General features: G+C 35.7%; 1 protein-coding gene across 2 annotated transcripts in view; it reads right to left on the bottom strand.

Annotated features, from left to right (window-relative positions):
- The window catches only part of CFAP47 (cilia and flagella associated protein 47), a 261,132-nt gene that overhangs the window by 3,532 nt on the left and 229,712 nt on the right, over positions 1-27,888 (bottom strand). For both annotated transcript variants that reach the window (XM_068179785.1, XM_068179786.1), the window contains 3 exons: positions 16,481-16,652; positions 14,830-14,991; positions 6,190-6,358 (listed from right to left, as the gene is read on the bottom strand). In XM_068179785.1, the coding sequence (XP_068035886.1) occupies positions 6,190-6,358; positions 14,830-14,991; positions 16,481-16,652 (503 nt within the window). The remainder of the gene's footprint in view (positions 1-6,189; positions 6,359-14,829; positions 14,992-16,480; positions 16,653-27,888) is intronic.

Raw genomic sequence — 27,888 nt, 5'->3', positions numbered from 1 at the left:
AGTGGAAAAAAATGGATTATGGCTTGACTTGTTGAAAAAGCTGCCTATTCTGTTACTGTGTCAGGTGTTCTGTAGCAGGAGACATTGCAACTCCACCCTAATACCTTGAACTATGGTGTTTCACCTATTGTAAATCATGTGCCATCATCCAAGATTACTGGAAACAATCATCGAGAAAAAATTGTGCATTTATGTACACATTAAATGAAAAAACTACGGTTGTGTAAGGTAAGCTCAGCATTTTCTGCTAAAGGGAAATGAGGGTCACACACATGGAAAAGTTACTGTAATTGTCAGCATAACTTGGGGCTCTTTGTTTGGCATTAGAACCACCCAGAAATCAGTAATTTTCAATGCAACCTAGATTTAAGTAATTTTCAGTAAACCTTAGGCAACCGCAAATGTCTAATTTACTACAATACTTAATTTCCAAGGGCACAATATTAGTTGCCCAAGCTGTAAGTAATTTTTTGGGGATAAGTCTGTTAAGCTTAACTTCAGTAATTATTCTAACCAATATGAAAATTGCTGCACGAGCAAGTCTATCATCTTCAAATTTCATGCAAGTGCCCCAAAGCTGCTGCTTTGGGTTTCCAGGCCAGACACGTCACAGCAAAGGAAAATACAGATCATCACAGTTTCAGACTTTTCTGAAATGGTGGAGAGGAAGAAGAGAGACTTTCAAAGCTCATCCACATATGACCATAGAATTATGACAGAATATTTGATTTACAAACAGCATTTACTTGCCTCCAAAGTGGGCCAAAATTTCCCAAATCAGAGGAACACTTCTTCCTATTTTTAAGGCAATGCAGTTTATTGTATCAAATCTGGAATAATTCCAATACTAGCTCTGGTAGTAGCAAAGTCTAAAGATGAAGGTATCAAATCTGCTGCAATCTGTACTATGACTAGAACACAGTTCCAAAAGAGAATCTCTCTCAAGAAGATATATCTGATATAAACATAGGTAGTTAAGAATCCAGGCTCCCTGAGATGCATATCTAGGCCTATTTCACATGCAATTTAAGAAGAAAGACCAGATCATATTCTGAATGTCCTTGACAATCTGCGGGAGGATTTCTTGCTGAAATGAATGACTTTCTTTTTTCAAAACCTAAGTATTGCTGAATTAAAATGTGAAGAGAATAACAATTTGGCTCACCTGACTGGAGTAATGGCCATGTACTGAGCTAAATCTCTCTGAAAAATGTTTTTTAACAATTAAAAATGAGACACAAACTGCCACTTCTTATTATATAACCTAAGTTATTCAAGTAAGTAATTCAATCATCTTGATGGCTGACTGAGTAACATTCATGAAGCAAATTATTCAGCCAAAACTGGTAACAGTCACCAAATAATTTATTTAAAAGTCTATTTGTTTGGTATCCAACCCATTTTTACTGATGCCTCATGATTCATAGGATTAATTTGCAAAACACAGATTATCCATGGGTGTTCACTGTAGGCTGAAAGTGCTACTGAAGTACATGGTAAATAATTGCCAAAGCAGTCTGTTAGGAAAGTGGATTGGGAGCAAGGATCAGGATTTTCAAGGAATATTGTATTCCAGTTAGCTTCCAAATACTGTTAACTCAGAAAAATCTAAATACAATTCACAAGACTTCCTAAAAAGTTTAAACCACAGGAAATTACAGATATTGCATCAAATATTTCCTGGCTGTTAATTCATACTGCAAGGTTTTGTTATACAAACAAAAACAAAGAAACAAACAAAAAAGACCAATTGCAATCAGTGTATACCGAATGAAATTAAAGCCAACCTTTATGTGAACAGTGTAAGGGAAGAGCAAAGGCAAGAAAACTCGTGGATCAAGACAATGATAGTTTAATAAGTGAAGGAAAGAAGGGAGAAAAATCACAAAGCAATAAGAACCACCTCCCACAAGCAGACAAATGCACATCCAGGCTCTGAACAATTTCTAATGAACAAGATGGATAAGAATAATTTTCTTAGTTTAAAGAACATTTCCAGATATAATTAAAATTTACTTAATTGGTTTGTGCACATCAAATATTAGGTGTTTCACAACATTGCTTAGGCATTATACAATCAAAATTCACCAGGACTGGCAGTGTTCTGAATACCCTTTTACAGAAATGATTCCCACATTATTAGCACTTTTTTCCACTATCAGAACTATAAGTCTCAATAAGCAAAGTAACCTTTCCCTATGCTTGTGAATCAAAAATGTTGAGTACTGATTCTGCACTCTACTTCTAATCCTATAACTCAAGCCAGCACCAACATGTATCTTATTTAATGGGAAACTATTTCAATTATTCTAGTAAGTTAGTTACATTTTTCCATGCTCATTCTTTTCAAGAGATAAAATTTAAAATAACATTGAACTATGGTAATTAAGAAATCCACCAGGAACAAGGCAGTTTCAGCAAGCTGCTGAATATGTAACAGTACTGTTTGCTGTTAAGATATGCAAGTTTGCATAGACAAGTTTAGAGAAGCCACACCTGGGTACTGTGCCTGGCACACTGCATCATTTATTTGCAGAACAGCATGACAAATGGTTTTGATATGCTATCTTCCATAGGCTAAGTTAGTGATTATTCAGTAATAAAGGTGCACAAGCCTGACTTCTGGAGGGCTTGATAATGTTACCTGCAATCTGGTTCACTCTGACACCTATTTTATCATTTAAGACTTATTGTGTGTGCCTTCTCCTTTAGAATATCTCAGAAGTCTCACGCATGAATTACAAAGCAATTGCTCTGGTCTCCAGCTGAATTCAGCACAGTGAAAGGAAATTAACTGCAAGCCTACACGAATATGCCCTTTGCCAAAGATTCCCAGCCTCCTGGCTGCTCCACCTTGTACCTGGCTGTGATTCCTGCCCCAGCTGCACCTTGACATCCCTCAGCTCTGTTGGTTTTCTGTTCAGACTGACTGGCACACCAAAGCTCTGGGATGTCACCGTGGCTCAGGAAGTCCCTTCTGTCCTCACAGCACTTTACAGCTCATCTAAGTTGTGTGCTCTCTTCACTTATTTATCATTAGGGATATTTTTTTTCATTCAGAACCACTCTGTTTATGAAGGCAATTCTAAATTTAGAAGTTTGAGTATGGAAAAATAGCTATTTAAAAATGCTGTTCAGGCACAGTTTCACCGTTTCTTACCTGTAGCTCAATTAGGTTGTGATGTCCTCATTCAAAGCTACAAGCTTTTTCAAAGAAACGAGCATAATTATTTTCTTTACTGCCTTTTTGTAATAGTTCATTCTTAGATCTACATAAAATTTTAAAGTAATTTTCTATGTCACTTCTGCAAAATTAAGATTCCTAGCAGCTATTTAAATAATTATCTAACTTCAATTGTTTTGAGATGTAGTTGACTGAGAACAGAAGTTTTAATGACGGTTAAAGAGCTTTAACTGCGTCAGCAAAGTAATTAAGGTTTCTTGCCATTAAAAAAATCTTCTCTAAGTATTCATGAATATTAAGTCTCAAAGAATTCATACCATATCCCACAAAAATTTTTGTGCAGAAATATAAACTAGTCAACATGATTTCAATTATACATACATATATATGCATACAGTTAGTAAAATGTACACACAAAGTTCTGGTACAGACAGACTGTTACATATATGTTAATGCTAATTAGCTTCTCAGCATTGGGTTCTCAGCAGGATAATAAAACAAAAAAAAATTGTACATACAATATTTGGGTTTAAAATTTAAAAACAAATGAGAAAAAGATGACTGTAGGATCTTCCTCCATAGTCCGAACCTCCCATTTTCCTTTACAACACAGTTGTAATGATGAACATAAACAAAAGAACTTACACTGCTATCTCTGCTACTTTACAGCTTAATTATCACTGTTCATTGAAACACACAAAAATTACAAATCTGATACTCACTGTTCAAAGAATTTAATAATAAAAATATGCTTGTGTTAGGACTATGAGTTTACCCTTGGAAATGCAAAAGACATTTTAAAGCAAGAGCACTATAATCCTTTATTACAGCAGCAGCAGAAGAGAGGCACTGCAAAAGAAAAGAAGCTTCTTCAACATTTCTAAAAATAGCCCAAAGCTTCAGCCAATATATTGGCTAGAGAGGATACATGCAAGAAAAGTTCTTCAGTGTTAGGTCAAACACTAATTGCATTTCACCACCTCCACTGTTATTCCCCAAATAAGAATGATTTAATACAGCTTTTATTTAATATCTCTTCCTAAGTCTGTCTCCCTCAGGTTACTAATGGAAATGATTTCAACAAACACAAAAGGCAGAAATGAGTATCAGGTATTCTCAACATCTCATCAAATCTTACATCAGGTCAGTGCTGCGAGCACAGCAGCTGAATCACACACAGCCACAGATGCTCTGCCTTCCATCAGAACTGCAGGAATTAAAGCTTGTGTGGAGCAGAAAGGGGGAAGTCTGGAGTACAAAAAAGGGCTACCAAAAAGAGCAAAGAGAACACAAGCTTCATCAAAACATTACTGAAACCACTTAATTCTGCAATTTGAGTGAGAATGTTAGAAAAATCTATAAAAGACTGTGATAGAGAGAACTCCATCTGGTCCAGAATGTCCTTATGAGCATCAAGAATCCTTCATGCATTTTTAAATGTCCAGGAATAGATACAACAAGATGTAATCTGAGATATATATATATATATATATATATATATGTGTGTGTGTGTGTATATATATATATATATATATATGTATGTATGTATATGTAATATGTAATATGTATGAATGAGTGACTTACTGCAGCCACACACAGTATCAAAGGTGGAGATGTGAAGAGCTGTCTGCCTGGATCATAACCAGAGACTGAGGTGTGAGTGCATGTACCTTAAAAATCCAATTAGACACAGGCCATCTATACTGATAAATTCCTAAAGGGAAATTCTGAATTACTGCCTGAGTTCTTAAAGAGCTAATAATAACCTTTGATCATTGTGTTTGTCCCATTCCTGACAGATTTATGGTAAAATCTCCTTGTTAGTGATGAAAGCCAAGCCAAGGACAAGCATAGCTACTGCATTTGTATGTGCCATGCCTAAAAACAGCAGTTCAGCTCCAAAACTTCAAGTTTCTGAGCTCTGTAGCTGTGTCATACAGTACTTTTTAAACACAAAATAGCACAGAATGTATTCAGTAAGCTATCTTATTTTTCAAATGCAAGAGTGGTAAGCATCATTGCTGTTTATGTAAAGAGATTATATTAATCAGACATCTAATACAGTAAAAGAAAATAAGTAGGAGGGATTGAAGGACCTTGTTTTTTCCAGGATTTAAATTTCTTATTCACGGTTATACAAGTTGTCTCTTATAGAGATAAAACACTGTTGTGAATTGCCATGCGACTTTTTATCAACTTTGTTCTGACCATCTTATTTCTGAAATCAATACTTTTGTTTCACTTCTAACATAGTAGTCTGAAAACACTACCAGCATGCAGTGAATAGAGTGAAAGTACAAACCATGATTCATAGAGAATATGGGGTTTTGCCCCTGCTGTGTGTTTTCAACATATTTCTTCTAAAGAATAACTTAAAACTTGAAAATTGGTTTCTGAGAGCATTTTTACTGCTGAAGGAATACATGCCTTCAAATGTTTCCTGACCTTCCCACTTACACAGGCTACTTAGTCACAAATAGTTTTTGTTTATTTTGCATCTTGCTTCAAAAGAGCTATTCCTGGCTTTGTGCTCTGAAATTCTCTCCTCCACAGTTTGGCATCTGCCTTCTTGGAGTCTTTGATCATATAAGATGTATAATACAATTAAAATCAATAACCTAGGCTTCACAACTTCAATTACTTTTATATTCTCCACCAGTTCTTAACAGGATTGTATTGATTCTCTGTGAAAGTCATGTTGTCTATGGAGCTGGGGCAAACGTATCAAGATTATGTATCTGCCTCTGGTGCTGATGGCAAAAGGATAATATAGAAATTATAATACAGTACAAAATACAGTGTAAAATACAGTATGTTGTTCCAGCTTGTCATCAGTCAATTATCCAAATTTAGTTTTATTCTTGTCTATTGTGAGGAGTAGCAAAACCATCACAGCACTTGCACTGGTGTGTTCCAGTGCTGCTCTTTGGTGCAGGATTTCTCTTCCTGCTGGCACTCCTTCAGGAGTATTTGTGGATTTGTGGATTGCCCTGGGGAAGGCTTACCTCGATGACCAGCGTTGCTGTGTGCTTCTTGCCATACATCCTTGGCTTGTACCCCACTGTTATGTGGGTTCCCACAGTGCCTACTGGGAGCAGCTCTCCAGCTTGTGGCATCACAAGGAAATCGGGATCACTGCCCGCCAGGAAGCGTGCAGTGAATGGCTCTGGGTACCTGCAGAAAAGCACAGGAGACTGTTGTGCCTTTTACAGCATCTTCACAGAATTTATCTGCAATCTAACATTTAGACCACCATGTGGCATGATTCAGGACACATGGCATGGAATGAATATGGAATATTAACAGCATTCTTACTTACAGAATAATTATTCTGTAATAATTCTTTATTTATACACAGGGACCTGCATACTGGTATTCAGTTTCAAACACATTTACATGCTATTATAAATATTATACTGACTGTGGAATAATGATAGCATTTGCCACTAGGAAAAAAAGGAATAATGTGACGTGTAAAGATATCATAATAATGATAGAAGTAAATTCTGTATCAGATGGAAAATCCATTTTTCCTATTAAAAGTACTCCCTTTTCCAATCCCTAATCAAATAAAACTGACAAGCTACCCATTTTATTAAGGTTTATGACTAGAACTGAATTTGCATTCTGGCAGAGTGTTACTAGACTAGGAGGGAGTTCTGAAAGCCTTGAAATGAAGATATGAAAAATAATAATTTTTATCATTGTTTTCACATTTTTAATATCCCATAGACTGAACATTTTAAGATTTTGCAGTAACATAATTAGGTTCCTGTATTGATAATATTGTGTATCTCTTATCTCAAAGAATTTCTGTCACAGGTACTGCAGATCTTGTCTAATGCCTTGGTTCACAGCAGTGCTGTTGGACCCAAAGAAAATCCCTAGTCCTGCTGAAGACAGTGGCTGAGCACTATAAAAAAATCCTAGGCCAATCCCAGGCCAATCCCAAACTGAAGCTTGTCCATCACAATTCCTCAGGGACTCCATGCCATAAACATTCTCATCATGAAAAGAAGGTACATTTTTCTATTTTCTGGTGAGGCATTCTCCTTTTAGTCTTTATATGTTGCTGAGGACAACTTTATCACTCTCTGAACAGAAGGAGAACATAGGAAATTGGAAGTAGAAATACAATGGGATGGTCAAAAATTAATCCACAACACCCTGGCACTGCACAGCAGGGCAAGTATCGTGCATGCTTAGAGGGAATACATTTTCCTGTATTGATAAAACCTGAAGAATGAAAAACTAACAGCATCTCAAAGAAAAGCTGTTCAAGTCTGTTTATTCATGGGCTGTCACACCAGAAATAACACTTTTCAAAGAAAATACCCACAAAGAAATGAAATTTAATACTTTATGGCAAGTCACATCTCTGCGGAAATGTTCCATGCTTCCTGGGCGAACACTATCCTGTGGGTGGCACGCTGGGCCTATGTCATTTTGTTTAAAAATATCCCTCTCTTGGAATATGTTCTCATGAAAGGTCGTTCTATATTCAAAATGCTCTCATGAAAAAAGGTCCCGCTGCCAGTTTATAGAAACAAACAGTGAGAGTGCAGAAAATAGAAACCAAAAAGCTTCTGTTACCTCCAAAAAAATTAACTGATACTTAGCAGTGCTGTTGGACTTGGGTGCATTAGCAGATTTAGCCTGGCTCTTCCTTTAGGTGACAGCACGGTGGGCAAAAGTACTGAATGTCTGAAAATACATTTCCAGTCTTCCAGTCTTGACATCAAACTTATGCTAACAACCTCTTTTTATGGTGCCTAAAGCTGTGCCACTGAGTTTGTAGCCCTGGGCCATCAGCACTAATCCTGCTGGGCCTGAGCTCCCATCCATAAGCCTTGAATTTTCACATCTTTGTTTCCCAAATGGAGTGCTCAGCTGTGAACTTCTAAATCACCCCTACTACACACAAACAGCAGGTATGGGATCAAAGAGAAGTGACAGATCCAGACTCAGCAGCAGAGCAGAGCACTCATCAAAACTGCCTGAGATAAATATTCAAACCCTCATGCTGAAAACAGAGCTGGACACAGGTCTTCATTTCCAGCATCGCTAGCGTTGGCTAGCTTCAGGAGCATTGCAAGCAGCACTTTCTGCGTCTCCTGTGCTCCAGGGCTGTTCTGCTCCAGGCGGTTCTCCAGTGAACAGTCAGGGACAAGAACTCCCAGTAAGTGCTTGGTGTCTTTGTAAAACATCCAAGAGCATGACTTGGACCACAGCCGTGATGATGAAGTGCTAGGGGAGATGAGGCAGGGGACAGGCTGCTAACACAGCAGACACAGGAAAATACAGATTTCATTCCTGCAGAAATTGCCTCTTAGCAGGAGTTATGCAACAGTAGCTTGCTTTGGAATTTTTCAGAGACACCAAACAAAAACACAGAGGAGAAATAGCCACAGTTTTTGTCCAGACAAGGGGACCAGACAGTTTAAAGTGAAACTGTCAAAAAACTCACCTATAATTATTTACCAAGATAGAATACCACAAGATATTTACGAAGTCAGAGAAAAATAATGTTAATACATCACCCTTGTCAGATTTTAAAAATGGAAAGAAAAAAGTAAAAAAGCTTTAAATAAAATCTGCACACTTCTTGACAGCATTACAATAAAATACTAGAGGCAGCTATAATTTTTGAGAAAAATGCATAAAGGCATATGAACTTGCATGAGCACATAAAATCAAAGCTAAAACATCCCTGTTCCCAAAGCCTGTGAGTTTTAAACAAAAGAGTCAGGGTGTCTACTGGATGCCAAATGTTTCTGAGAGTAGAAACTATGTCCAAGTAAGGAAAATAGAAATCCTGACAAATTAAATGTATAGCCATAATATGATAGGCCAGCAGGGATTGTGATGAAGATGGTACAAAAACCAGCAATTGAAAAATTATACATAATCAGAAACAGAAACCTTTCACTGATAAATCTTGCATTGTTTTAAAAATAAATCTAAAGATGCCCCCTGAGACAAAACAAGCAGTGCTTTCACTGCTGTTCACATTAGGGAGATGAACAGGCATGCTGGGTACCTCACAAGCACAAGTAAATTGCTTTCACTTTCTCATCTTTTATAATAAAGAGAAATCTGGAGATGAAATGCCCAGAATATCACCAGAATTTCAGACATTATAATTTTCTGTGTCTGTATATTTAGTGTAAAATTAATAATTATGTTTTTTAAAATTAAAATTTAATTCCTCCTTTTTGATAACTCCTTCAGGTGAAGCTGCTCTGGAGTCAGTGTTTGGATTGTCATTTCTCAGCCATGACAGTGGTTGTGAGGCAGTCGGCACTTTTTCAAGAAGGGTGGCAGATATGAACATACTTTGCAAAGCTTAATGATGTGTAGAGTTTTGAAAACACATATAAACGAAGCACAAATTAATTAGAAAATGTAAGGGCAGAGGCCTTATAAAACAAAGAAAATAAATGTGTTTTCCCATCTGTCTTTCCTTAACTCCTCTCATAATGGTTTGATACTGCCATCAGACAACACAAACTCTGTCTTTACTCAAATAATGAACAAGAGTAAACAATAACTTGAATTTAAATAATAATTGGACAATCAAATCATGGCAACCTGGAAAAGAGGAAACTGAGCTGGTCTTAGATGGACATTTTCATAATTACTCCTTTAACCTGGTCCTTATATAGAAGTCTATGCTCATCAGTGTTCTCACACTACACAATTTTCAAATTATTAAACTAAAAAAATAATAGCAGCAACAATACATCTTCAACTAAAGAAGAACTTAAAATTTATATTCCTGTAGCAATCACACTCCAAATCTTATAAAATACTCAACAAAACTAAAAATATTTGTTAAATTTTATTAAATTATGGCTCAAAATAGGTTTAATGTTTCTCTTCCCAAAACTACTGAAGCAGTAAATTATTCCTGTAGAAATGTATTCCTTTACAAAACTCAGCATTTTGAAAAGCCATGCATAAAAAATACCAGCACATAGTCCTTTTGGTCAAACATTGGGTATTTTTGGCTAATAAAAGAAGAGTAACAAAAATGCCTTAATTTGTAAAGTATGTAACTGCTTCAAGCAATAAGGGATATGAAAATGTTACAACAGTTGTAATTGTAAACATTTTTGGTTGTTGTTTTCCCTTCAAAATAAGGGAGGGTACAGAAACAAAATGGGCTACTTACTAATTCCTCAGAATTAAAATTAATTTTGTGTGACCAAGGAATGTTTTTAATTGAACATTTATTCTATGCACTATGAAATGTGCAAGGAAGAAACAAGGAAAATCTCCAATGAAAAGTAGGTTAAGAAAACTAAATCTGCATGTGCTGTTGCTTTAAAGCCCAATTTCATCTTTATTCTCATCTCCCCAGTCCACCAGTTTGAGGCTTTTCTTCCTTTTTATTCTAGCTCTGTTTCCATAATCAGGTGGAGCCTTGGATTTTGCAGATGCCCTTCTGTGGAGATCACATCAACATGAGGCTGTTTGGTTTTTTTGGGGTTTTTTGAGGCTGTGACAAATGCCACATTTTTTGGAGGGGCAGTTTGAGTATATCCAAGAAGTTGCCTTAATGTAACAAATATCCTGCTTGTGATAAACAAAGGATTGGCATGACAGGGCAGGATGAAAAGATGGAAAAAAATCTACTGTATATGGGAAGCCATCCATGATTGTAACAACCTCTAACAGGTATGTGGGAAGACAGAACTAAACTGGTGAAAGGAAACTCTGTGTATGAGAAAAAAGCAGACAGAACAAATAGGAGAGAATTATCCCCCAGCTTGATTAAACCTTCAAATGTAGTGTAGTTTACAAAAGAATTCCATGTCAATATAGTGTTCACAATTATCTATCTATCTATCTATCTATCTACCTATCTCACACATCTCATGTTGGCTACTGAAGTATTTGCCCTGGAAAACATAAGGTAACATTCTGCTGTAGCAGGATATCAGTATTTTAATGTGAAGAAATAAATCCAACCATCAAAATAACTCTGTACAGGAAGATTGAGCAGTAAATAAGCTCCAAAACCCGCTTCTGTATTAATGTAAATGTCCTGATCCCAAACTTAATTATTTAAAAATACATTAAGTTTTCTTCAGTGTGCCAAATATAGAAATGGCTAGTTTTCTTAAGCAAAGTATCACTTTGAGAGTTTTTATTTTATGTTTCAGTTACAGATTTCAACATAAAATAATAGACCAATAATTTAAGATAGATATCAAATAAATTTCTCTAAGTCTTATTTCCAAGGATAATATTCTATCCTTTTTGGTTAACACTGCTGTCATTCTGTAAAACATTGGCATTCAATAATGCATTTGGTATTAAAACAAGCATTAATATTATCTCAAACATTAGAGGTTTATACTAAAACAAATTACTCCAGTGGAAATGCTGCCAATGATTTCAGCTGGTGTTGAATTAATCCTACATTTATGATAAAACCCAGAAAAGGTCATCCATGAATGTTAAGAAGTAGTAGATTTTTCTTATTTAGGAAGTGAAATCTGCTGTTTTGACTCTAATCAAGCTTAATGCCAATACAAGAAACCCTTCAACAACATGTCCCTTTGGAATTTTTAAAGCTGGTAAAATATTGGTCTACTCTATTCCAACTGACATAGGTGCATATAGTTTTAAAAAATACATTTGTTTTCTTCATGCAATAAAATTGTTTAACTGCATTCTCAGTATCTCCCATTATTTTCCGGAGCAGATATTGGGCTATTTCTCATTGTGTGAACTTTAAATGTCCTCCCATTTGTAAATTATCATCCCTCCAAAATCATTAATTAATTCTGAGATATCCTGTACACACTGAGGATTTTGCGGGGGGGAGGGGGAGGAATGTGGAATTTAAGGAGAAAGACCACATTTGAGTTGCACTAACTCTAAAGAAAAAGAAAGCTAAACCCATTGATCTCATGGCTTTATTGTGGAGCACTGAAGAAACTCATTCAGTGTGGTGTGTGTGTGCATATATGTGTGTATATATATATATATGTATGTATAGATGCAAGAATCCTAACCTGTTCTTAATAAGATCCTGAGCCTTTTTTAGGGCCTGTGGTTCTCATATACTATTTGTTGCATTACTATGCACCCTGCTAGCTCAAAAAGATGCACAGGTGTTCTCAGTGATGCTGTGCAACCCCTCTCTCCTGGCAGTAGCAGGAGAAAAAGACACATCTGCAGAATCCCTCCCTAGCAGGTTACTCAGAAATACACCTGTTTTCCCCCACAGTCACTCCCCAAGCAGCAGTGCCATGAGCTACTGTCCAGCATAAGAAAAGAAGACATCAAATACCTGTACATGCAAGGATTAAAAAACCCCACCTCTCTTAAAGTAACAGAACTGATTCTTTATGGAGTGTGCTGCTAATTGATTACCAAGAAAATTCCAAAGGGCTGATCTTTTTTTTTTTTCAGGGAGTATCTCTAGGATGGCACTTTGTATCCTATTCAAAAATTTGAAACCATGTTTTAATATTTCATTGCTTTGTTTTTAATCAAAATAATTCGAGTTATTCAGGCATTAAATTATACCTGTTATATAATGCTTGTCTTATGTAATTGCTTTTAATCTGAAGGTCCACTATACTATGTGTTGGTTGGCTGAGTGTTCTATTTCTATACAAAACCTCCACCACCAAAATTTCCTAACCAAAACACAGGTAAGATAAAGCAATATATAACTTATATAGAGTAATTCACAGAATCACAGAATGGGTCAGGCTGGAAGGGACCACAGTGGCTCATCAGGTCCAGCCTCCCTGCTCAGGTGGAGTCATCCCAGAGCACATGGCACAGGATTGTGTCCAGGCAGTTCTTGGATATCTCCACTGAGAGAGACTCCACAGCCTCTCTGGACAATCTGGTCCAGAGTTTGGTCATTAAACAGGAAAGAAATTATTCCTAATGTTCAGGTGGAACTTTCTGGCCATCAGTTTCTGTCTGTTCCTCCTGTTCCACTGCTGGGCATAAGGGAGCAGAGCCTGGTCCGTCCCCTGGCCCTCCCTGCAGACACTGGCAGACAGGGATGAGGGCCCCTCTCTGCCCTCTCTTCTCGAGGCTGGACAGGCCCAGCTCCCTCAGCCTTTCCTCACTGAGATGCTCCAGTCCTTCCATCATCTTTGCACCCTGCACTGGACCCACTCCAGCTCCGTGTCTGTGCTGTCCTGAGGAGCCCAGAGCTGGACACAGCACTCCAGGTGATCCTGACCACGGCTGAGGAGCAGGACCACCTCCCTGATCTGCTGGCAGTGCTCTTCCCAAGGCACCCTCACGAGTGGAGTTCCTGGTACTGTTTATAACACAGAGCTTTTTTACTAATGTAATGCAAACATTACATTTTGCATTTGAAATGTATGGGGGGAGCAGCTGCTATATAAAATAAAGTTGGAATTTGTTTAAGGGCAAAAGAGAATCTATTTTCCATCACAGCTCTTCCTTTATATAACTATAATGACTCAGGTTTCATAACACCTTTCTGGAGAACATCAGGTATCTTCACTGCTATCAAACACCTACCAGGAGATTACAGTATTGCCAGAGCAATTGCTTCACTTTTGTTCCTGAAACAGCCATTCTACTGAAGCTGTTAACTTGAACACTGTGATAGCAGCCTTTGTCAGAGTCCTCAATAATTAACATCACTGACAGACACCTAAAACCTGGAACTGTCCATCTTAGAGACACAGCTTTTGGAAATATGCTTAAAAAAATCAGTTGCAACCAAATACACTTCCTGATGAGGATGAAACTAAAGGATGTATCCACAATGAAAGTGTCAATCTGGATATCTTTCTAGATATATAGTAAATATCATTACTTTAAAAGAAAATAAAAGAAACTTTTAAAATTCCATAAGCTACATGGGTTGTAAACATTATGATTCATTCAGATTCCCTGTTTAATATTTTAAAACTTATCTATTGTTACCACACAGTTTATTCCTTCACTTCCTGCTGTATACAAATGATATTGTAAGTTTACTATAACATTGTAAAACTCTGGGAAAATAACTGAAATATGTGAAAAATATATATTAACAGAGGTTTCTGCAGGAATTTAAAAAAGGAGAGTAACAAAATACTGAAGAATTAGACCATTATTTTAGCAAGTGGAAGTAGAGATAAATTCATAGCATGCTTACATAATACAATAGGAGTACTTTAAAAAGAATGGCACATATAAAAATGTTTAAAGCACAATGTGAGGGAATGTTTTTAACTTGGTGTAAGCATAAAGTACCTTGAAAAAAAAATCTCTTCGTAAAAGCATTAGCTTTTAAAGCTTTACTAGTGAGCCTTTAATATGACAAAATTGCTATCATTCCTTAACATTGAATTACACATTTTAACATCTTCCAAAGCCTTTTAGGGCAAAAAAAAATTATAACATAAACATCTGGATCTATTCCACAGATTTTCTCTTAAGCCAAAGCCTAAATGTAAAATGCTTCTATTTTCTACAACAAAGCTTCAAAATCACATTTGTTACTTAAACAATGCAGCTCTTGAAAATAATGATGAAATAGCTGCATCCCAGTTATGTGTCTGTCGCCCAAATTTATTCTAACCAATGTGTTTGAGTAGGAATTGTACCCTCAGAAAATGGCACAAATTCCTGAGCATAAGTGTTTTTACCTTGTCTGGCTTGTGAGCTTAAAGCCAACTATGGATTCCTTATTCAGGCCAACTGCTTCAATGTTGATCACATCATCCACTTCTGGCTCTGTGGCAATGAACACCAATGGAAACTTCCAAAGGCCTCCTGCAGTACACTGAATTACAACAGTTGCCTCATTCCTTAAAATTTCAGATAAAAACAGTAAATACATAGAAAAACATTAGAAAACATGAACTGATAAATGTACAAAAAAAAAAAGCTTTGAGTGTGTAGCAGTAAACTGCAGTAAAATGAAAACACAAATTACTTTAAACCAGAATAGATCCCTAATTTTGCATGGCATAGTATATATCAAGTAAACTTGACTGGAATTTAGATTAAATAGCACTAGATATTTACACAAATTACAAGAAAGAACATAATATGGAAGTAACATTCCTGGCACAGCCATGAGATTTTATTCTTCTTCTGCTTGCTCTCTTTGGAATAAAAACAAAATAACTGAATTTATTTTGCTCATTATTCTATATTTACAGTGATGTTAGAGGAGAATTTCATCCAGAACATATTAGCAGCTCATATTAGGATCAAGGAAATCTGACAAAGGTCTATGTACTTAAGGAAAAGGCTAGACTGATGCCTTCAGACCGTCTCAGAGAGTTGGTGCTGTAGATTCTGAAGATAACAAAACTAATTAATTGCAGTCATTGAGTCCTCTGCAGGAAGCCTAAGTCTCAAGTAAACAAAGATAAAAAAGTCCAAACCAAATTAAAAAATAATAAAATAAAAATGAGAGAGTAGAAATGAAAAGGCTTTCTAAATTCCCTCCCTCTGGCTCAATGACACTGAATCAGGTGGGCGGATCATTCTTCCTAAAGGTTTGTTCTTTGTTTATTTCATTAATCTTCTGGACTACTGCAAATAAAGAGTAACCTCCTGCCTCCTAGAGATAACTCATTTCATGCAATCCATGATACTCAGCAGTGACTGTTCCCTAAAACTCCTGATCATGTCAGGACTCTGGATTTACTTTGCGCCTGCAGGTCACAAAAGCTTTTTTTCAGCCTCCTCCTGACCCACATCTGACTGTACCCAAAGGAAGGGACAACTTCCCTCTCTCCAAAAGGATCTCCCTTCAGCAGTTTCTTTTTAAAGAAGGAGGATGTTCTTATGTTAATCAAAGCACATACATCATTTGTCGCATCGCAATTGTAAAAAAAGGAGAATAATTTCCTGTGGATCATTGTTATTGGGGCAATAGAAACTAATTTCAAATTCAACTATCCCACCCAGTCACAGAATTTATGTACACATGCTTGTCTAGGAAAAGTTTTCCATGACTGATAGACCATCTTGTTTATGAATTATGAGAACAAATAATTTTCATTGGAAGTCTTTCAATATTCCAATGTTTAGAAGTAAAACTATGCACACACAGGCTATGGAAGTAACTGAACAGAACCATCTCACAGGCACTAAAAAGAAACACTGTCAGTTTTAACATCAAAGATATCATACTGAGAAGCAGCAAGGGAGAAAATCTAAACCAATAGATCTCAGAGATGAAAAAAAACGAGGAAAAGAATGCAGGGAAATGATTATACAAGTAAGAGTGACCAGACAGGACCTCATTATGTGTTCTTTTGGTAGTAAGGAACAGGACCTTACCTCATTGCTTTGCTAGGTGCAAACACTACATTAAAGATCAGTGTTACAATTCTGGATTCTGTATCCCATTCTTTTTCAACCAGCTCCATACCAACCAAAGATTCAAGCTGAGATCTAATTTCATCTGATTGATATTGCAATTCATACAGAAACTCCAGTGTTGCAGAGGAACCTAAATGATACAGAAGAAAAATATCAGCCTGTGCGCACTGCAATTTCACACAGTTGATTGGCCCAGTGTTACAATTCTTCCATTTGTTAATAAAAATGACAAATAAGTAAAACTAGCAATTATTTAAAACTTGAGTGATTTCTTTCTGACTGCATAACAAAATCTTCCCATTTCATATGACATGCTATATAGTTTCCAGAAAAATAGAAGCTGGAAAAACTTCCTTGGGATATGTGAATGGTAATAGCAATATTGCTCTGGCTGGTGAGATACCTTCTAGTTCATCAGCCAAATGAAAATTTCATAATACCCTTCTTGAGTAATACCATTGGGACAACTGAAAAAAAAAAAAAACAAACATCATTAAGGACATCAATGCCATTGATGGCTGCAAGCTCAAGACATAGAATGCAGAGAAATAGTGAAGATGTCACCAACAGCCTCTTCTCTCATTCCCTGAAGCAGCTATGAAAAGGCCAAGTAGTAATGACATAAAAATAAACACTTGAGATTCTTCAATCAAATGTGTCCTCCAGCTGTAATAAAGGAAACTGAGATATTCAGTATACAATAGTAATTTGTGCACAGGAGGGAACATTTCTATGAGGAAAAGAATCTCAAGCTGCTAATCCATTTAAAAGTTTTACACATTTTATGGATGAGAAGTGTTTCAACACAACCACTAACTCCTACAGGAGATTTCTTTTTACTATGACCACCTATCTCAGGACACATTTTGAATTTGCACAGCTGAGTACAAATGTACAGAACTGCTGTGTGTGCATCCCTGTACACATATCCTGGCTTCACAGTGCCAGGCAGCTGCAGAGTTAATTCCCAAGGCCTTCTGACTCAGAATTCTAAAATACAGCTGACAGATTTGTTTATATAAAAAGTCCAAGTGACAATGTTGGAGAAAAGCTTACTTTGTTGCTGCCAATCTGTAAAATCACCCAAATTTAGGTGAGTATGGAGATGCCTTCCCATACTTCGAGTCCTTTGGCCTTCTCTGAATTGCACAATTTCCTCTTCCCACTTCAGCAGCTAACAGGAGGCATGACCTTTTGTTGCTTCACTTTTATAACACAAAGATTAAGAAATGTAGCAGCTTATACTGAACCATTTGTAACTCTTTAAAGTAGGCTGTTCACAGACCTCTGTACGATATATATATATCAGATTAGAGTCACACAGATGTAAACAAAGTATTATGACCAGGGATTATCAATCATAGTAGATTAGATACACACCAGGTAACAAAATACAGGATTTCCATTTATTGATCCATATATGCAGGGACTTCATTACAATAAATGTAATTTTTATGAACATTATGAATATTTTCTCCTACAGTCTATAAAATTTAGGACCCTACAGTCTATTAAACTTAGGGCCATCCTACATTGTTTCAACCTTGCTGTTTTTCCATTTGAAAAATGTAATGTTTATGTCATGCATTCAGATTCCAACATAGCCCAAGGCTTTTAGGAGTCACCCTTGACAAATGCTAGAAAATGAAGATTCAGATGCTGACAATCAATGGAAGAGAAATGATGACACAATCTGGAGCATTTCACAGTGAAAAAAAATGCAGCTTTTGAGCAGATGCTTCTTTCAGCAGTTAATATCCCACAATGCTAATGCTGCTCAGGAAAAGCTTATTTTATAGTTCAGGTGCTACAAAGACAATGTTGGGAACTGCATGCTGCTTTTAATATCCCAAGACATTTGGGTTTGGTTTGACATATATATACATATATATATATATATATATATATATATATATACATTCATATATATATATATATATATATATATATATATATATATATATATATAAATATAACTTTTCAGTCAGAAGCAATGAAGCAATTAAATTCTTCTTTTCCGTTCCAGGCTGGTTTGCAACCTGTTCTATGCTTATATTAAGTAATTAGTTAAAATATTTTATACTTCCAACACTTAAGGAAAAAATGATGCATTTATGAATGCCAATATTTGGAACTTTGCTATAATGGTCCCTTCAGCTCATTTTGATCTAGACTACTGATCTAGTTTAGCACTGCTAAAAAATGTAAAACAGTTATATTTTTCATCTGCCCTGAAGACTCCTATATTATCGTACTGTGGGAATTCTCTGTGGAATGTTGATCTTTGATTCTAGCACTCCTGTAACACACTGCCTAAACAAAATGGCAGAACCTAGAAGAAAAAAAAAGTTATGAAACAGCTAGGAAATTGTCCAATTCTTCAAATATTCAAAGTTCTCTTGATTCTTAGAATTCCTAGTTTCAATTAAAATGGCACAAGATATAAAACATGGAGATAGCACTAATACTTTCTTTAAAGCAAAGTCAAATACGAGATAACATACTGCTCAAAGGCCTTGATCCTTTAGGCCAGGCTCTTTGCATGCTTTTGTTCAATTTTCTCTTCATTTCAGTTCAGTTTTCTGAATCACCATTTTCAATAAAGGTAAAATTCTTGTTTCATCTAATGCAAGATGTAAAATACACATGCAAATATAAAAGTATACCCCAATTAATCCACTCTGTGTTCTGTAAATAGAGAGCAGCAGGGAGAGCTTTAGCCACATCTGACTCAACATGGAGATATTTATCAATTTAAACACTGGGAAGATATAAGCATGCTATTTACATACAGCTAGTTAAATCTAGGGAATAGAAATTCTGATTATAAAAATTATTGCTTCTTCCTATTTTCTGAATAATATTTTGCCTTATTTAATAAGATAAAATATATTCTGAGGTAATTATTTCAAAACAAAATTTTTGAATCATTAAACATTTCTTCTTTTGAAAGGCAATTAATCTCAGTCTTCAAGCATTTTCATTTGTGCAAATAAAGATATCTAAAAAGGTAGTGTGCATTTAAGCAACATTTGTATTTACAGAGCTACTGAAGCATCTATGTTTAAAACTAACCAGGCTTTTCAACTATACAGTACTATGACTTGGCGGTCATTTATTTACAAATGCTAGTAAGGACACTGAATAAAGATGTGCTTTGTTTAAATAGCCTCTAAGAAGATGAAAGGACATAGATCACTTTAAAAAAATTATTTTATGACTCATAAGACTTACAGCATGAAAACTCCAAGGATTTTACACTCTGAGCATACAAACTGGGGAAATGTGAATTTTTGTGACTGCTAGATTTACTGTAAAACTAATTAACAGATGCATGCATCTAAAATTAATGCATCTAAATTTTAAAGAACTATTCCAACAGTTTCACAAAATAGGAATCTTAGAAATTTAAATAATATTTTAGTGGAAAAGAACCTGTATTTAAGTTTCAAAAGAAATAACAAACACATTTGTAGATGGGCCTATTGCCTACAGAAGGCAGTGAAAGGCCACTAGATATTTCTGACCTCAGAGTTTCACAGTGTCAGGAGAGAAGCGTTTGTGCCTCCCTCCTGTTTCTGAAAAGTAAGTGTTTGATTTCACTGAGGACCAGCTCACTACAGACTGCATTTCCTGATGATAAAAATCTCATGGCCACTGGCCTGGGAGGCTGCAGTGCCCTGTGGACACCCAGGGGAGATCTGGCTCTGAGCTCTCCACAAACAGCGCTAAACCCGCGGCACGCTTGGCGACACAAACGTGGCAAAGGGGAGCGCCTCCCTAAGGGACCCCCTTTACTTTCACACTGTCTCCCATTTCCAGTGAGACAGATGGAAATTAAAACTGTGATGGAAACATGCTCAGACTGCAAAAGTGCTTGTCCTCACTGCAGAGGACTTTCCTTGGATGGACACAGTAAAACAGAGATACAAGTGAATTCACTTCAGCTGCTCTTATTTGTAGTCATTTCATAAAGGAGGGAAGCACCATCACCAAATATAAACATGTAATTAAAGCCCAGGCATTCATAAATTTGCAGTTTCATGCTTTGCATAAACCAGATTAATTATTTTCACTTGGTGCTGAATGCAACACACTGCACTCACACTGATTTTTTCTGCTGGTTCTGATAACTTTCCAAGGCTGTGTCCACTGTGACCCTGACACCCAACAAAGATTTCTTCCCCTTTTGATCTAATAGTCCCCAAACTGCTAACACAGAAACTAAAAAAAACAGATGATAACTACTCATTTCTACCAGGTATCTAGCATCTAATCTTCATCTTTCAAATATTTTGAAATATCTTCCTACATAGTCCCTTTCAGGTCTCATCTGACACTTGTCCTTTTCCTGCTTCTCCATTGTCTTCAAGAGTTTTCACACAGATACTGCTGGAACTCGACAGGCAGTGAGGAATGAACATGAAATATGCAGTTCTGCCTCTCCAGCAAAAGTAGAGGCAGACAGAACACATTATTGTACAGCAGATTCAATAATTATATTACTGTTTTCAAGTACATGTTCAAATAAACAGCAAAAAGTGAATTGTGAGAGTAGTAAAGGAAACAAGTAAAAAAAAGGTTAGTGGTCAAGAACATCCTAACACTTAAGTAGACATCATGTGAGTAGTAAGACATGCAATCTCAACTGAAAATTATGTATCTGTTTTTCACTGTAAAATGTCACAACTATGGGACAATAGCAGCAGAATAAGTAAATTGTATAAAACTCCCCCAAAGACCTGGCTGTAGTTAAATGTGCCTTTCACCAGATTTCTTCATACAGGTACAAAAGAGCTGTATGTGGAGCATTAGAAATATAAGCAAAGATAATGTAACTTTACTAAATCCCAGACACCAAATTAAACTCATAGAAATTAATGAATAAAAAAGCTGATCTCCTTCTGTTGGTAATGAAAATTATTTATCCTCATAGGAATTCAAGGAAATTCTCAATATAGTTCTGCGTATATATCTTTGTATCTCTTCTCTGCAAGTTTTTCTCTTTCCATATCCAGCCAAAAACTTCCATCCCTATCTTCAAGGCTCTACAAAAGTCCACTCTTATCCACATCTTCTACCCTGCATCCCACTGCCTATTTCCTTAGCAACTAATTGGAATGCTTCTTTCCTAAATTTCTCTTACATTCAATTTTTCTGTTTCCTAATTTTTCTCTTTCAAAACACTTATTTGAAAAAGGTGTCTACTTCTAAACCAAGTTTCTACTGTAAAGAATCAGCAAAAAGCAAAAAGCATAGCTCCTACCTTTTTTTTGTTTGTTTTGAGAATGTATTTCTTCAAAACACTGCACAGTTTAGTGAATGAAAGACAAGCTTGTGAATCCATTTTATGTATATGAAACACACGGTGTGCATCCAGTACTGTTCCTTGCAAATTGTTTCCATAAATTCTCTCTCCCTGAATCCCTTTTTCACTAATTCTCTTTTTACTCTGCCTCCATACATCACTTTCAATGCTTTCTTTATTCTCATATTACTTGCATAATAGAGTAGAAACAAAAACCTCAGAAAAATCAAAAGGATTCTCTTCAGCCCAAATGATCTCACATTATTTGCCTTTGATCCGTCATTCTACTTAGATTTGCACACTACCCTATAAATTCATGCTATGAAGGAAACAATTAAAATTTATTTCTTCATAACCATTACAATCCTTTTTTAACAAGTTCCCTTTTTTATTTAACCGTGTCTTCATTTAGCCTGAAACTTTGGCAGATAAAGATCACATCTGTACTTTGGCATAGAAACATCAAAGCAGCTTCTTCAGGAACATATGTCATGACTTAATCTTAATTCACACAGACATTATTTTTGACATGGCATCCAGAGTAATTTGCCTCACTTTCAATATTGCCCATAGAAATCAGTAACAACCCAAGCTGACTTTTAACCTGACCATTCTATTTGAACTGGCACACAACGGAGGCTCAATTGAAAACCCACGTCACCATTTTTTCAATACTTCTTGACAGTTTTACACTATTCTATGCTCTATTACAAAAGCATGCACTTTTTATCTTCTGGCTTTTTTAATATACAAAACTGAGCCACAGAGAGTGGAACACAGTACCTGATCACTAGGGTCACATTCATTTGCTTCCTTTTCCTTACCCAACAGATTGCATTCAGTTACACGTAAGACAGAACATTTATCACACAGGGTAGTGTAAATTCCTCTACTATAAGACATTTCATCTCATGGGAGGTACCCACTTGTGTTATTTTTTGGATACAAATCATGTTTCAGAATTAATAACAGTTTTGTGTAGTAAATTTCTGAGGTTTCACTCTTGTCTTCCTCAGCTGGCTTGAAGAAAGAGTGATGGGTCAAGGTTATCCCTTAATTCAAAGTCCTGTGGTGATTCTATGCAACTTCTATTTACTTGTCTCATAGTTTTAATATTTTCCTGTGTCTCCAAAGCTTCAGATCAAATTGTTCTTAAACTGTCAAAACAACAGGACTGTTGCAGTAATTTAAGAAACATAAAGTTTTATACGTTCTACAAAACAACAGGGGAAGTTTGCTGCGGAATTTTTGTATCATGTTCTCTTGGAAATGTGTAGTGTGGGAGAAATGAAGGAGATCTAGAGATAATAACTTCATTTTCTGTAAGAACAACAAAACTTGAGCATTGTAACTTCAAAGACAGAAGATAAAGATAAAGAACTTTATCACAGAAATGACAATAGGATGTAATAACCTGGAAATGGAAGAGCATTTGAGATAGGCTTGTTGAATGCATGTGATTTTTTACTACAGTGACTGTCTGATAAATTTTCTGAGGCAAATTTAGGTGCATAAATCGTCTGCTTCTCTATGACAAAAAGCATTCAAACACAGCTGAGAGACACAGGGCCATTGTCCCAGAAAAACCAAAGAAGTTTGCATCTTAAGGGGTTTGACCAGCAGTGCTTTGTTGGTGTCCCATAAATAATAAGAAAATAATTCAGAATAAGGTGGAAATTAATGCAGACAGTTCATTGTTAGGTATTTTGATGTTCCAGAAGAACAGTTAAGGTCCTACAGAGCTGTGTTGATCATGGCTCTGATTTACAGAAGCTTCCCCAAAATATCTTTACAAAACAAGGGTGTAGTGGTTCTGTTTCTATTGGAAGCAATACTTCCTTATCACCCAACTAAAGAGATTACAGGAAATTCTGTGAGCAAGAAAGGGGAGAAAAAGCAAGCACACAGAGCAATTAAATTATAATTGCTCCAGCTAATTGTATTGCCTAGATTTGTCTTATCCACTAACTCAAATAATTTTAAGGGATATCTCTTTGTGTGTTCTTGTTTCAGACATTTGGGTAAGTCAGTCAGTTCTTTTGCACTTCTCATGTTTCCTGGATCTATATCATACTGAAGAGTAGCACCTGGAAGAATTTCATTATTTCTGGTTTTGTATTATTTATTGTTTTTGCAATTTTATGAAGCTGAAAAAATAACTTCAGATTAGATTATAATAGATCTGGTTCCTTTTAAATGTTGAATATTTAAAGTGAACATGATTTTGCATATGTATCAGAAAGTAATTTTGATTAACATAATGATGATTCTCATTCCTAAGGCTTACAGATTTTAACATTTTATAAAATGGCAAGGAAATAGAAATAAGTGATAACTAAACAGAAATAAAAGCAGTTCCCAATTGCCTGCTCACAATTCATGAGTTTTTTTTTACCAGAATTTGTTGTTATTGTTCTAGTTATGTTAAGAAATGGCAGTAGAAGGGTTTATTTATGAGAAAAAAATTGTACTGTATTTTTTTCTCTTCTTTAATGGACCCAGTGATATCCTTGTATATCAACAAGAACTATTTGACCTTCTTCATTAAAATGCCTGGCATTATTTCAGTTCAATAATGGAAATAAACAATACATCAAATCTCTTCCACGCTTCACTCATAAATAAAGAAACAAACAGGCAGATGTAAACAAAAAATTATGTAGATGACATAATAATCCATCTAAGACTTTCAGTTCTCCTCTGTTGCTTTATACTTTGACTTCTACTAGTTCTCTGTTTTCCATCAGGAGTTGTCACCCCTAACAACAAAGCAATAATTCATAACTAAGTGTCTCAATTATTGGTTCACCCCTTTGTCAACAGTTTCATTTTGCCATTGATCACTGCTTTCATCAACTCTTAATCCAAAACAAACACTTTGTTATCCTTTCTTTTATTTCTTGCATAGGAAGAAAAACTAATTTATATAACTATAATTTTTTCATCCTCACAGATAATTTCAAAAATAATGCCACAGTTATTCTGACAATACAGAAATGGCTTAAGTAGGATATAGGGCCATCTTCATCATTATTATCCTCTTGATACTGCTTTCAATATTAACCTGCTACACTTTATCAGCAATCACATTAACATCTCTGGATGAGTGATCAAGTCTATAAAGATACCTTGTCTCCAAAGATTTCATTGGTCATAACCAATTTTATTGACCTTTTATCTTAAAGGTGAGCCTCCTGATCCAGATCCATCACATTAAATGGGAATTTAGTGTAATCCATACCACTGGCTAACGCAAAATCCTGCTGGGGATGGAAAGCAGCTTTTTAATGTGTGTTTGGATATGTTTTTATTCTTTGCTGGTTTCAAAGAGCTGCTTTAGTGAAATGAAAGAAAATAGAGCCTTTTGCATATTCTGATGAGTTTCAGAAATATTAGGTATTTGCTATAAAGTTTTTATTAACAGTGAAACAAAGTGTACAGATACACTTTGTATAAAGATACCAATGTACATTATGGATTAGCATATCTGGAGAATGTTATTTCACTCTCAGAATGTTCAGAATGGCTCTAGAACTTGATCATAACATAAACCAACCTTGTACCTGTGCTACCCTGCAGAACCTGGGCAGCACCATTCCACTCAAGGTAACTGTCATGAAGCCTTCCCAGAAATTAGAACTCAGGAGCAAGGAGCTAAGACCAGCTGCTGGGCTGTGAGGAGCGCTATGAATTAATAAAGATGAGGGAAGCTAATGAGAAACACTCAGCCCCCATGGTTGGCTTATGAGATAAACTGAAGCAATTGAAAGGGAAAGGTTACAACAAAGTTGTGAATGTCAAATGTCAGTCAAGCATCCACAACTGATTTGTGAATGTTTGGGGTTTTTTTAGAAGATTGTGAAAAATTATATGTGTTTGTGTTCTCCACTGAAAACTTAAACTAAAAAATAGCAAACTTCACACTTGTTTGGGTGAATCTCAGCTCTTAAATTTCCTTAAGTGAAAAAGATATCTTTAGAGCAATATGTAAAAAAACAGATGAAAAATACATTTAGGGTGAATATGCATTTAATGCAATTGAAAATATTTTTTAAAGGGTCATACTGTATTTGTTATGTGTAAAATATTAAACTTTCATTATTTGATCCCTGAAACTTTGCTGACTTCTGAACAAGAAGTCAGTCATTGGAGCTAGACAATATTTAGATTGCACTCTCTTTCTTAAGAAATTGTAGTAGCTTTCTGTGTCAAGTGCACTCCTCTGTATTGAATGAAATTGAATTTTTATGTAAAAGATGTGTTTGAAGATTTTTCACTTTAAAAGAATTTCTACTTGTCCAAATAATTTAAATACTGAAGCACAGTATTAGCTGTTTAAAGCTGATCTGCCAGTAATTATCATCATTTATCCCTGGGTGTAAAAACTGATTACTACACATCACACAGGCACTCTGATGAATCACTCTTTCAGAAGAGAAAAAAATGAAGAACAGTGTGCCAGACTGTTATCTTAAAGGTTTAGGCTTTTATTTATGTTATTACTGGTAGACTGCAGAAAGCTCAGATAGTACCCTTTAATTTGCTTCCTAACAGGCCTCAAATTCATCTATCAATAATGGCATTAAAATGTCATCGAAAATGATGAAAAGCACAGTGTTAAAAATTATTTTACAACCGATGGTGCAAAGCATTTCATTTCCAGACTTCTTACTTAAAAAGATGCAGTGCCCCAAATCAATGTCTTGTAGCATGTGCAGAAGCCAGTGTTAATAAATTATTCCTATGAATAAAACAAGAACTAGACATCATGAATCTGCAAGACTTTCAAAATGCTGCCTCAGCTTGCTCACTGAATGTTTTTCTTGTCAATTCACATGCCACCATTTTGGAGGTAAATAGCCCAGCTGTGTTTAAGGCAGCCCAGTTGTATGTGACCAGCCAACAATTAGCTAAATCTGTTACTCTATGATAAAAAAAAAGTGCCTTTGTATCTTGATGGACAGCTGTCCTCAAAAGGCTGAACAAGTTTTTATAATAGTATTTACAATTCTTCAAAGAGGAAAGAATGTACACTGACAACTTCACATCTTTTTGCTTTACTGGATTTACCACTATCACTCTGTAATATGGTTGTGTAAGATGATAATATGCCCAGGAAATAAGTTATCTTTGATACTGCAATATGAGTAAATATAAAATTTTAAAAATTAATTATGTATATTAGCCAATCAGTAAGCACATGCTCTGCAAGCTCTCTTTACCACCTCAACTTCAGATCTCCTCCTATTTTAAAAGCTTTCAGAAATAAAATCTGTTTAAAGATCTGGACAATAATTGTTGATATGAGATTACATTGATCAATGTGCAGAGCATATGCAGGTCTGCATGAAAATTTGCCTTCTAGGAAAGATGTAATGCATCTTGATTTATCTTTTACAGCTATTCACTTTCTCTGTTATTTGGCAGGATATTTTCTGTATTATGGTATTCCTGCACAGCCTCTCTTGGAATAGACTGTAAATGGCAGAAATGGGACACAAAAGCCAAGTTTGCCTGCCCTTACAACTGATTACCTGATAGTCTGAAATTATAGCAACATCTGTAAACTCATCTTTTACCACTTTGAACAAAGTCAGAGTGCAGCTTAAATCCCTTCCCTCATCTACAGCTAAGTTAAACACACGTTAGTCTGTCTCATGTTGTGTGCCATAATTTTTAAATAACATTTTCCTTATAAAGGATGATGACTTTGAACCCAAAATGGAATGTTAAGTTTCCAAGGCACAAAATTTTCAAATTTGTTGTAGTGACTATGACTGATAACAGAAATACTGGTGATACAGCAGTAACAAGCGTTCTTTCCTCACTACTTATATGTTGTGCCATTCTGTTTCAAGGAGAGGCATATTTTGAACAGCTGCTGTATCTGAATAAATTGATTTTCACTATGTTCTCAGCAGATTAACAGTAAGTGGAAGCTATCCTTTTACAAAGCTTTATCACTTCTTTCAAAAAGTCCTCCTTCTTCAATCCATTATGATACCAATATTGACCTGCTGATGGGAATGCATCTTATAAACCTGCAGATAAATGTCTC

This window comes from Anomalospiza imberbis, chromosome 2, assembly GCF_031753505.1.
Source record: "Anomalospiza imberbis isolate Cuckoo-Finch-1a 21T00152 chromosome 2, ASM3175350v1, whole genome shotgun sequence".
NCBI lineage: Eukaryota > Metazoa > Chordata > Aves > Passeriformes > Viduidae > Anomalospiza > Anomalospiza imberbis.
Note: the sequence above shows the minus strand (reverse complement) of the source record. Positions and strands in the feature narration are given on the sequence as shown.